Source organism: Andrographis paniculata, unplaced genomic scaffold (assembly GCF_009805555.1).
Source record: "Andrographis paniculata isolate CXL003 unplaced genomic scaffold, ASM980555v1 Contig34END, whole genome shotgun sequence".
NCBI lineage: Eukaryota > Viridiplantae > Streptophyta > Magnoliopsida > Lamiales > Acanthaceae > Andrographis > Andrographis paniculata.
Window position 1 is genome coordinate 1,370,204 of NW_026137567.1, and position 13,854 is coordinate 1,384,057.

General features: G+C 33.5%; 2 protein-coding genes across 2 annotated transcripts in view; one reads left to right on the plus strand and one right to left on the minus strand.

Moving 5' to 3' along the window:
- Positions 1-13,854, plus strand: part of LOC127248395 (40S ribosomal protein S26-3-like) — a 63,071-nt gene that overhangs the window by 5,202 nt on the left and 44,015 nt on the right. The gene's annotated exons all lie outside the window — the stretch shown is intronic.
- Positions 883-3,411, minus strand: LOC127248393 (protein OCTOPUS-like). Its single transcript, XM_051270705.1, has one exon. The coding sequence runs from the start codon at positions 3,166-3,168 to the stop codon at positions 1,117-1,119; it is 2,052 nt and encodes a 683-aa protein (XP_051126662.1). The 5' UTR covers positions 3,169-3,411; the 3' UTR covers positions 883-1,116.

The window sequence follows — 13,854 nt, forward strand, 5'->3', positions numbered from 1 at the left end:
TACCACCTCCATCACTTGTAATATCATTCATTAGTGTCAGAATTCATAGGTAACGAACGTATAGAATAAATAGCATGCATAATATGTGCAGGACAGAATAATAAAAACAAGTATTCAAGTAGCTGGTCAATGCTCCCTCCTCAATCCCAATAAGTTTGCTCTTTCTTTCTGCTTTCTTTACACTCTGTATGTATATGTATATATATCATCACCCACTCACTCACTCCAAAAAGAAATCTTGGGTTGGCCAGTGGCAAGCAAAGGTAGCAAACATAAGCATGTGTTTGCAAAGCGAAAGCATGTAGGTTTGAATTTGATGTACATACATTACATATCAAGGGGCAGCTTGGCTTGGCTTGGACAAGAAAGAAAGAATTGAATCAATGAACATTACTTATTCCCTTTGAAGCCCAAAGTGACACCGCATCACAGGAGACTGGAGACAAAATTCATTCTGCCCCAGTTTTGAATTTGCAGGTGGATGATGGATCATGATCATGATCATCCACTTTCACTTTGCCTGCCTCCCTGAAATCACTCACTCACTCACATCACACTCTCATTTTGACAACAAGTAGAAACAATCATCACCACTCAACACAAATTACGCCAACAATCATTGCTCACACCCTAACCTAACTAACAATCATGAGAAGAAGAAGAAGAAGAAGAAGAATCATCATCTAAATTTGCTCCCCAACACCCTATCTATCTATCTATCTATCTATTATTACCAGTTGAACCAAAGACATACACTATAAATTTCCAGATAGGGAGAAAGGAAAAAACATGTTGTACCAACCTACCAATTGGGGTTTACTTCTAACATCATATACTAGCGTAAAAGATGCTCAAGAACCATTTACCATGAGAGAAAGGGGATGATCAAATCAAGAAACATAACACATCTTTCTCATTATTATACCATACCACCTCCGGTAATAAAAAGTCATAACATCGTACCATCAAAAGATTCAAATGCATTCATTCCAAACAACAATGAACTACTCCATTCAATTGGTACAACACAAATGTAGTAGCAGCAGCAGCAGAACTGATGATGTCAATTGAAAAATAGGAACACTAGAGGACTCTCTCTCAACATCACCATCAGTATCAATAGAGCCTCAGCACGCTTCTCGCAATTGAATGAGAGTTACCTGACTTGATTTTACCCATCCCCATTCCCATTCCACCTCTCCGGCTGCTGCTCCTCATTGGCGTCGGTGTCAGGTACAACCGCAGGAGGCCATTATCAACATGGTTCGGAGGAGAGTATCTAGCACTCCAATTCTTCTCCAATACAAAATCATCCCTCTTCTTCTTCCCATGCCCATTTATTGCCTCTAATCCGGATCTCCTCATGCTACCAAGAGAGCCCCCACCCCCGCCCCCTCCTATGTGATTAGCATGCCTCCAGCTCACGCTGCTGTTGCTTCGGAACATGTTCCTATTGAATCCACCGCCCCTGATACCCCCATTCCCATTCGCATCCCGCCTGAAATCCTGCCAAGATTCAGAATATGTCCTGTCCACCCCATTTGCAGCTCTGCTGTATTTATCCTCATTGTCCTCCTCTTTATTCCCACTATTTCGCCGCTGTATGAAACCCCATAGCTTCCAACTCCATTTCCTAGTCTTTTTCGACTCCTTTCTATCCCCACTACCTTTACCATTACCATTACTCATAGTAGTATAGCCATTATCCCTTACCCCGCTACTTAGCTCAAACGTCTCAGAACAATCATCCCTCAACGAGTGTGAATTCAAATCCCTTTCTCCCACCATCATTTTTGCCCCATGGAAAGAATCAGCTGTCGCTGGTGACACCTTTGAATTAGACACAGTCTTTAGCTCATCAATCTCGGCGACCACAGCTGCTGCTGTCCTCCTAATTGAACTAGACCTATCAAGACTCTTCCTCCTCCTAGAAGAGGAATCAGTGTAATACTCCCTCGTCTGCGCCGTTCCTCCAGGCACAGCCTCGCCCTCATTTATCACCGATGATTCCTCCACAGGGATTTGCATATCAGCGCGCACGGCCGTAGGTGCATCCTCCATCACCGAAACCATTGGAGCCATCCGAGGAAAGCTCCTTCCCATCAAATACCCATCCCAAGAAGCTCGAGGCTCCTCAAATGAATATCTTGGATCATCAAAGCTGATTCTCCCAGCATCAAGAGAAAACCTCGGATCTATGTCACAAGACCTTCTTCCAAACCCATAATCAGCGATCTCAGACTGAGTCTCCCGGTACTGCCTGGAAATTGGCTTCTCCACAGGCAATGTTGCAAAGTTATTACCGTTGGTTCGCTTCTTGGACTTCTGTTTCTGCCTCCATCTGTGCCACTTCTTGCTGAATACAGACGCCGCCGCCCAAAACCCCCCACCGGAGCTCTTCTTCCCCTGAGAATCAATGTCGTCAATGTGGTCCTTCATAGGCTTGATCTCGGTAACATCCACAACCTGCTCTTGCACGATCTCCTCACCACTTTGAGATTCTCGAACAGATCTTATTTCATCTCCTTCACTGGCGTTGCTATTATCATACACAGCACCGCCATTATCTACACCTTCCGGGTCTTTGAAATCCTCCTCGTGCTCAGTTTCCTCGAGGACGGGCTTATTGGCTGCGAAAGATTCGATTTGTTTGGTAGAATGGTGGTTAAGGAAAGAGGAGGAAGAGGGGATTGAGGGCTTATTACTAATAGCAGCAGTAGCACCAGTTTTGGTGTCGTCGTCGAGTGTGAAGAGCGAGGATAGAGTATTCCTCACCCGAACATCGCAAGATTTTCTCTGGGGCTCGAAATTTAGGCCGAATGCTGCTTCGTTCTTGGAAGCGGAGAAGGACTTGGTACGGCGGAGCTCCGAGAAAAACGAAGCGGGTTTTGAGGATTTTTGAGCGGGAGGCGGGGGAGGGGGGAAATTGGTGGTGCTGGGTTTGGAGAAGAGGGCTTTGATGGCGGCGGAGGCGGAGGAGGGGCGGCGGGAGGAGGAAGGGGTGTTGGAGGAGGATTTATCGAGAATGGTGAGGCGCTCGCAGAGGCAAGTAGGGCAGAAGCCGGTGAAGTGCTCGTTAGGGTGTCGGTCGCAGCTGAAGGAGGAGCGCGGGGGCTGCGGAGGCGGCGGTGCTGTAGGATCTGCTGCAGAAATGAGATTGAGATTCATAACCGTAGGACGCAAGTGAAGAAGGCAGTGCAGCCCCCGGCGGAAGGCTCATGCTATGTTATGTTATCTTTTCTAAACAGTTACGGAACCCAACCACTCACTGGCTAGCTAGCACCATTGTTATTTGTTGCTCTACTTTTGTTAGAAGAAGAAGGAGAGAGAGAGAGAGAGAGAGAGAGAGAGAGATATTGAAGGAGGAGGCGAAATATATGTATGTATGTATGTAAGTAGCAAATTAGCAATGGGCAATGGGGTTTGGTTATTAAAAAATGGATCAACGGTAGAGATGTCGGATGGGCTTCCTTTCCTTAATTAATTCCTTGCTGCGCGGAGGGAGTTACTAGTCCTATTATTACTACGTTGTAACTTGTAGGTACCCTATTCTACTTACTCAATAATTTAGTATTAGTATTAGTATTAGTATTACATGCCATGCCATGCCATGCCACCTCTCCTCTCTCAGCCTCAGCCTCAGCCTCAGCCTCAGACAGGAAATGGAAATCTGAAATGTTGAGTTGCTTTCAATTTCCTTCCTGCTTCTTTCTACTTTTACTTTTTGCTTTTGCTTTTTTCTTTCTTTATGTTTTTTTCTTGCCTTTGCCTTTGCCTTTGCCTTTGCCTTTTTACAGGCTTCCCTTTAATGAATGTTTTTTACCCTCTCCAACATCAATTCTTTCTAACTTGTCATTTCTAATTCCCTCCCATTTAATTCTGTCACAGCCACAGCCACCTCTCTGCATTTTTTACCACCACCTGATTTTATACATTCAAACTAACACAATAACTGGATTTAGCTACCAACTTAACCTAATTGCCCAATCGCTTGTTCTGCATCTTATCTCATCTCACTCATAATAATTAATTGGGAGTATTCGGATTTCCTAAATTATTATTATTATTCTTATTAAGACAAAACCCAAATTAAATCCCCCGCCAAACTTAGGCAAGACTTAGCAGCATCAAGATCACAATGTCACGAGTCCATCCCCGTATACCATATCATCCATTACCGATGAAAAACAACCATTTTTTAGTATATTTGCTGTTATTTGAAGTCAAATACAAGAAGAGTAAGTGTATTTGTAATTTTTAGAAATTGAAATTTTAAAACTCATTTGCAGTTTGGTTCATACACAAAAATGACTAAAAAACACAGAGATTTATGAAATTATAAAAATATTTGAGCGTAATTTTAAAAATACAAAAAAAAATTGACAAAATTTTGTAAAATCACACTCACTCTAAAATAATATCCACTAGAGTCTAAAATTGATCTATTGATGCCAACTTTTGTTACTATTTAAAATTGCTATTTTCAATTTATTAAAATAATACGTCCAAAATCCATATTTTAAATTTTAATTTGGCCAGTTTTGTCTCAAAAACACCAATTTATTGTACTAATTTCTTATTTATTTATTTATTTTTTTCTCAATTTCTGTGCTAACCAATTTAATTTGACAATAAATAAATTTTGATTCCAATTTTAGTTCAAATAATTTATTTCTTTATTATTAAATTTCAAATTTAATTTTTATTTTCTATTTAAACATAATTTATTTTTGTATGTTAAATTATTATAGAAATACAATACATCTTATATCTTAAAAAATTATATCGCTTTGAAATGTATTGATTTAAAAATTGCTAATATTTTAATTTTTTTAAAAAAAATTAACTAGATTTTTTTAATAAATTTGAAACGTCATTTTTTTATTAAATTTTATATTTTATACCTTTTTTATGTATTCATAAAATATACTCAATATAAAATATGGCACGCTTCACTAGTGATATTTTTTTAATAGTAGTTTGAATGCAAATTTTTGTGAAGATAAATAATGTATTTAAAAAAAAAAAAAATCCTTAAAGTTGGATAATAAAATTTTTGGAAAAAAAATGATTAGAAAAAGAAAATAAAAAACTATAAAAAAATTATCCTATTAAAAATTGAGTAAAAACTAATGAGGCAAAATAACATGACAGATGTAGTAGTATTATATATATATATATGTATAAAGGTAAACTATTTTTTTTTAATCTCATAATTGGACCCCTTTATTATTTTAGTTTCGTAAATGGAGCTTGTCGCAAACTAGTCCCATAAGTGAAAATTTTTCGCTGTTTTAGTCCTCCGGCACCGGAGATGCCGTGTCCGCCAAGTGTTGCTGACCTGGTGGACACGTTGATTTTTTATTTTATTTTTATTTTTTTAAATTTTTTAAAATTCTATTTGTATTTTTTTATTTGGTACAATTAAAAAAAATAAAAAAATATGAAAAAAAATAAATCCACGTGTCCACCAGGTGTCGCTGACCTGGCGGGACACGTCATCTCCGGCGAGCCACGCGGACGTCTCCGGCACCGGAGAACTAAAACAACGAAAATTTTTCACTTATGGAACTACTTTGCGACAGGCTCCACTTACAGGACTAAAATGATAAAAGGTCCAGTTACGGGACTAAAAAAAAATAGTTTACCTATGTATAATTCTTAAAATTCAAATATTGTCCAATTATAATTATTTAAACATATGATTATTTTTTGTATTGAAAAAAAAATTACACGGGAAAGACAAACTAAAAATTTAATTGCTTGTATATATATATTTTAAAAATATATACTACTATATATTTCTAAAAAAAAATAAAAAATTCCAGCACTTGCCAATAAAATTTTTTGCTTCACCATTAATTATGTGGACAATTTGCATGTATTGTCATACTATATGTGATAGAATTATAAAATTCAGCATAGTAATAATTATATTAAAAAAAAATCATATATTTATAAAGATAATATTTTCTCCGTTCCAAACATAGTGTAATATATGATTTCGACACAAGAATTTAAACGTATAGTATTAAGTAGAATAATTTGAAAATTAAGTGATTCGATGAAAGTGAGAAATATATATTTATTTATTTTTATTTGGGTGACATAATAAGAAAAATATCGTGTGAATTAAATATATTTAATTATTTTTTATTTCAAAAATATTGTAAAGTATTTGAAACAGATAAAAACAAAAATATTGTAGAATATTTGAGAGGCAACGAGTTTAAAAAATAATTATTTATTTATCTTATTTAATTTATAATTTACGTTTTATCGGGAACCAATTATTGTTAAAAAATATTAAAAAAAAAAAAAGAAGAAAAGAAGCCGACACAAAAATAATAGTGACAGTTTAATAACAATATGGACAAATATAGAAGAGATGACTGATAGAAAAGAAAGATTTATGGTATTGTACATCATAATAAATATCCACGATTACTGCTATCATAGTAAATAATGAAAAGCACCTTTGAGTGAGTAATAATTACCTATATATATATATATATATATTTTCTATTTAGTTTACTTATTTTTATTTTTGTATTATTACAAAATTAATGAAAAATGATAAGCTTATGGTAGTAATTAAATATAGAAAAAAATGTAGTTAAATGATTGAGCTACCCTTTCATACCTTTTGAGGGTTGAGATTCAATGTCGAATACAAAATGTTACTATTTTTTATTTTCGTCCATCTTAAAACAAGGTTACAATTTCTTAATTTAGTAATTGTACTATCTACTTCACATAATAAATATCCTTTTAATTTACAATATATTATACAAATGCCGTTACTTTTATATTACACCATACTAATAAGGGTATTTTTTTGTCTTTTTTACTACAATCCAATATAATATTAATATTAAAAAATCTACGCGCAAAAAGTAAATACCACCCTTGCTCCGGAACGGAGGGAGTATATTATTTTCTATTGAAAAATATAATATTAAAATATTAGTTAATAAATTCAAATAAAAAAATTGAAATACAAATCCAAACACACAAACTAAGGGTTAAAGTGGATTGGAAAGGCATCAATCAACTTGGGATTTCATTATAATTAAGTTATACATACTCACTATATTAATTAAATTAATTTATATTTATTAAATATATTTTAAATAGGCATAATTTACTTAAAATAAAAATATGTCAAGTAATACGAGACATACTAAAAAAAATGTTAATTAATTTGAGATCAAGAAATTTTTTTTTAATATATATATATATATTTCTATTCTATCTAGAGGAGTGAAGAAAAAGAAATACTTAATAATAATAATAATAATAATAATAATAATAATAATAGAAGAAAGAAAAATAGGGAGATGTCTGAATAAGTCCAAAATATGTTTCTTTGGGACTCACCCGGAAAAAGAAACTACGATGCTGCCATTCGTTCGCTTTTTCTTTTCTTATTACCAATTATTTAAATATTTAATTAATACACAAGCCAAGCCGAATTATCCACCAATTTTGAATCGAAATTAATATTTATTATTGTTGAAAAACATTTTCGATAGTAATCGGTGGGCCCTATTTTAATTCTTTCTTTCGGCTGCAAATCATCATTTATTTTCCAAATTCATCAACGGACACTAATAATTAATGAAGACAATAATAATAATAATAATAATAAGAGTAAGGGTGGTCAGGGTTCGGATATTTGCAAATATGCAGGTATTTGATATCTGAACCGAACCGAACAAATATCCGAAATCATGAATCGTATTCGAACAAAAAATTTCGGTTGATCGAAACATATTTGCAATATTTGCAAATAATTCGAACCGAACCGAAATTAAAAAATAATATATTAAAAAATAATTAAAATTCTAATTAAATCAAAATATTTGCAAATATTTCAAATATCCGAACTGAAACTGAACCGTAACCGAACCAAAATCGAATCGAATATAATTATTAATATAAATTTTAAAATATAATAACATAAATATATAAATATATTTGGTTCGGTTAACTGAACCGAAAAAAATATAAAAAATCGAAATCGAACCGAACCAAACAAATATAAAATATGTAGTATTTGTATTCAAACCGAATTTGCTCGGTTAATTGAATGGATTTGGAGAAAAAGTGTGAGAATAGTATGAAACCAAATGGAAACAGGACGGCAGTTTTCCCAATCACCAAACACGAAATATTGAACACACATATATACATACATACATATATATATATATATGTTAGGGTAGGTAGGTAGGCAGGCATGCATGCATATATATATATATATATATTTGTCTTTTTACTACATGCAAAGCTTAGCCTCAGCCTTAGGCATGACCATGGGGTTGTCCTTGTCCATGTCCTTTCATGTTCTTTGCTTTCGTTTTTATGTGGGTCTTACTAGTGCTTATTTTTGAAATAATACAATTTGATAGACCAAAATTCTTTAATGGAGCCCACTAAGTATTATTATTATTACCAGTGAAGATACGATACGAGAGAGAAAATTGAGATGAGAGAGAGAGAAAGCATGCATGCATGCATGCGTCACTGTTGATGTCTGTCCTGTTTGGTAGAAGACAACTTGAGAAGGATTCGCTCACTATTCTATTACACTTAATTCAAACTAACTTTGTGTCTATAAATACATACAAACATATCTTTCTCTCTCTAGAGTGTGAACAAGAGAAAATTAACAAGAAAAAGACATTAGTATAATGGAGGGGGGGGGGGGGGGGGGGGGGGGGGTGGCGGGCAGGCGTGAAGCACCATAGGAGATAAGGTAGAGAAAGAGGATCCACCAAATTTTGGTGCCTGGACATTATTATTGTCATTGCCTCTCTTCATACAACGTTTTTAGATAAAAGAAGTAGGAAAAATTTTTATAAAAAATATAAAATATATTATTTTTAAGTTGAATATTTGATTTTTTGTATAAAATATTGTGTTTATTATTATTATTTTTTGGCAAGTTAAAAAAATGATCTACTTTATTATTATTATTATTAGAAAACGAAATAAAAATATTTTCTTTTGATAATTCAAAAAAAAAAAAAAATTTAATTTAAATGACGAGGGAATAATTCTTTATACTTGTTCTTCATTCCCGTTAGATGATTAAATGATTGATTGAGTGTCTTCAATCATTCCTCTATATATATATATATATATATTTCCCTCAAAAGAAACAAAACAAAGTTGCTTATATTTTTAATTAGCTAAGTAGCTAGGGATCAATTGTTACAAGCGACTTTGTTATAGAAATTTATGAAATTCATCGATGCGGGTTGCTAAACAAAATCGTTATAGTGGATTTAATCGACCCTTTAATATCTCATTTTATGAACTTATATGTGTTTGATGGATGGTCTCAAAAACAACTAGTCTAATCTTCTACTATAGCTTTGTATGATCCCAGATATTCGGACAATGCTTACATTTTCTTCAATTTCCTCCAAGAATGCCTCAACCAATTGAAAATGCATTTTAGAATCTGATTCGAATAGATAGATGATTTGATCTTGTTAAAGCACACAAAATATTGACAATCAATAAATTCTACACAAACTTAATTTCTAATCATTTGAGAGTAACTTTTCCGAGCTTCTACACTATAGGGTCTGTATGGTTCGAGTGAAGGGAAGGGAGGGATTTTAATAGAAGGGATGAGAAGGAAAGGGAGGGGAAAGAATATTAAAATTGTAATAGTGTGTTTGGCTAATGTGAAAGGGAAGAGAGACGATATTGGGGAAAATAATATTTTTTGTGCTTGGTTAAATAGGGGAGGGAAGAGAAAATATAATAATTTTACTGTTTTAACCTTATGTTATATAAATAAAAAAAAAAATAAAAGTATTTAAAAAAATTCGATTAATTTATTTATAAAATGTAATACAAAATTTATTTGTTCATTATAATAAAAACAAAACTTACATGATTACATATTGGAGGAACCAAATACTTCATACATTATATATTTTTAAAGATAATAACTATAGTTTTACATATGAATAATAACAATATAACAAAATTTATATAAACTAAGTATATTATAAAAATATTTTAAAATATACTTAAATTTAGTTACTGTGATTCATTTTAATCATAAAAGTAAGTATTTATTTAAATAAAAATACACATAAATAATAATGTTATATGAAAATAACAATAGATATAGAAAAAAAATTATATAAACTAAGTCAATTATAAATATTAATTTTAATTACTTATGTTAATAATATATTTACTTAATTAAATCAAATTTTCAAACTAAACTTATTCATTTCAAACTGATTAATATGCTCATGTTAGATGGGATAGATGAAGTAAAATATTAGTATTATAGATATAATTATATGCTAATTTGTAATTTATTAAAAAATTATTATAATTAAATTTGATTAAAGAAATAATTAAAACTATTTCAAAATATATAATATAATTTAAATATATATTAATACTTATTTGATATGATTAAAAATAAAATAAATAAATATTAAAATTTTGAAAGATGTTATAAAATTTCTAATAAAATATGTAAAGAGTATAATAGGTAATCAGATAATTTTTTTTTTTGATAAAATCTAGGGATGTCAAATGGGGCAGGTTAGCCCCGAATCCGCCCCGGGCCCGGTCTTAATGGGGCAGATTCGGGTCTAAAAAATTTGGTTCGGGGCGGGTTACAAGTTTTACTGTAAACCCGCCCCATCCCAGACACGGATCCGAACCTGGATATTTTAATAATTATGATAATTTATTTATATTTTTATACAATATAAATTACATTATTTATTTATTAAAAAAATTTAAATATAAAATAGAACATTAATTCTAAATCAAATTTATCTTCGCATTTGTTTTTCCTACAATTCTCTTTATAGTCAGGACTACTGTTGACCGCCATCATTACGGATTATCGTCAATATTTGATTGTTCTTATTTTTAAAATTATAATTTTTTGGTACTTTGACACATATTTCTTTAGTAATAAATTATTTTTAAAAAAAATTTTATTTTATTTTTTTCTTAAAAAAAAAAGTAGGTTTGTCGGGTTGGCCCCGAACCCGGAGGGTTCGGAGTGGGACAGGTCCTGGGGCCGGGTTGAAACGGGGCGGGGCGGATCCCGGGACCTGCAAAACCCATCCCGAACCCGCCCCGTTGACATCCTAATAAAATCCCTCCCCTCCAAATTCCCTCAAATTGGAGCGAAAAAAAAAAATTAAAAGAAATTGACTTCCCTCCCCTCCATTTTCCTCCCTTCCCCTTTAAAAGAAATTTGAACCAAACACAAAATTGTTTATAATTCCCTCCCCTCCCCTCGTAAACCCTCAAACCAAACACACTCTATAGATAATACAAAAAATGAAAGGAAAGGAAAATTAAAGTATTGATCCTCAAGTAATTCCCCCAAAAATTCTATGTGATTGAAGGTGTCTTTCTTCACATAGGAATCGAGTACTTCTAGTTGTGTGTGATTCATTATGGTTGGTTTTGAAGGTATATGTTTGGTCAAACATTTGCAGTAGATCATGGACGGTTATAATGCACGAAATTGGACTCATTTTGGGAGTTTGTAACTTTTCTAAAAACAATCTATAAGGTAAGCCGAACATCAATAAGTGGTTAATGTGATATTCGGTCTTACTGCCTTTTACGAAATTGTGTGTGGGATGTGCCAAATGTTAATTAGTATTATTCGGCCTAGTTTGTGAGTTGAATCATTTATGTTAACATTTTACAAAATTTGGTCTTTTTTATAGCCAAATTTCCTATGTTAAGAACTTGCCATGGCTATCTTTTGGGACTTAAAAAACAATGTTTTTCTTACTGCCCATTAGGCTGATAGCCCTACACTATTGGATGCAGAGGTAATTGCAAATTTTTTGATCATAGGGGAGGATCTAGTTGTAAGGATGTTGTCATCTGGAGCTCCACCAAAGGACCATTCGTACTTCAATAACATAGCAAGCTAAATTCTTTGAATAAGTTTGTGACCTCACACCATGGATCATAAAGAACTCGGGCGTCGGTGAAGAACATGTGGCTTTCCTATTATTCTGGCTAAACCGATATGTAGTATGCCCTTCTTTAAAATATATATCTTTCACACATTTAGAGATAGACATCAATATAGGTTTGGGCAGACATTTCTCTTTGGGAATTCTTTTTATTAGCTAATTTGTGCGAGGGTCTCTTAAAAAATAGTGCCAAACTTACTGAAGAGTCCAAATCAGATACATTTTTTTTTTATTACGTGAGAATCCGCAGCCGCTACCCGAAAGTGCACACCGGGTAAACCCCCGACCGAACCTAATGACATGGCCCGGCCGCGTATAATTATGATCATATATAATTTTCTTACCCACAAAGTTCAATAGAATAAATGGATTAAGAATTAGAATAAAAGAAAATAGAAAGAAAAAGAAAGGATAGTGCAGAGAATGTGAATTAGTATAGATGATAACCAACCACGAGAATAAGTCTCGGACCTGAAATCAATCCATAGGTAAAATACAAATAATAGGCTAAATCCCACTGCAAAGGATTGGAAGCCACGAACCGATGAAATCACTCCAAAGACCCGATTTAAGATTCTAAATGCGAGGAAATCACTCCCTAACACTAGAAAATTATAAAAGTGAAATTCAATTCAAGATGTAAAAAAAAAGAAAAAAGATTCTCATTACAATGATAGGCAAGGACCTTATATAGAGGTCATTGAAAAAAATAAAAGGCAACAAATAATAAAGGAAACAAACCAATTTGAGAGTGGGTGGTAAACCATGGGGTACTTCATCAATTTGGTGCTCAATTCCACGAGTGGGTGGTAAACCATGGGGTACTTCATCAGGAAAACATCATCATACACCTGCAATAAGTTAGAAAAACTAGATGGAAGTTTGTTAGAGTCATTCATGGAAAAATAAGTAGGTTTAGAAAGTAATAGCAAACAATGAACTCCATGTTCTAAGCGTAGAGCATCCTTCCTACACATAAAAAGATTAGATCTCTCACTCTTGTGTTTAAGATTCCAGCTGGTTTCACCCTGAATCACTACACTCGTGTTTGATTTTTGAGTAGAATGGTAGAGTATTTGAGAGTGGCTCGGGGCAGATGTATTTATTGGTGAGGATGAAGATTTGAGAGGTTGTGGGGTAGTTATAGTTAGGCTATATGAAAGAGTAGATGCACTTGTATGCGGAGTACCTTTTATTGCGGGTGATTCTAAGGAGGACTTCAAATTAGATTCTTCACATTGAGTTGATTCAGCGACATAGCCCATCATCTTGTTGTCTTTCTTTTGGTTCATTTTCTCTCTTGCTTCAGCGGCAAACTGCTTGTACAAGTATTTTTGATCTTCATTTACTTCTCGAGGACTCAACGGCTTTAGAAATATGGTCCGTCCGGCATGGGTGAAGATATCGATTACAACGGCCATCATATACAACTTCTTTGTCAAATTGCCATGGTCTCCCAAGCAAAATATGACATGCTTGCATTGGAACTACATTGCATTTTACCTCATCCTTGTAACCTTGTAGCTCAATTTCCACCAACACTTGTTTTGTGACGTTGATTTCCCCATAATTATTGAGCCACTGTAGTTTGTAAGGCCTCGGGTGCAAGTTCATCCTCAAATTAAGTCTCTTCACTGCGAGGTCACTAATGACATTAGTACAACTACCACCGTCAATGATAAGACTACATACCTTAGTCGCGATCTTACACCTTCCATGGAATAAATTTTTGCGTTGTTCGGTATCTTTAACCTCATTTGGAAGAGTGCTAAGAGCTCGGAGAGTGACTAACGTTAAATTGGACTCCGGTATGGATTCTATAGCTTCCTGGTTGTAGGAATTTGCCTCATTGACCTCT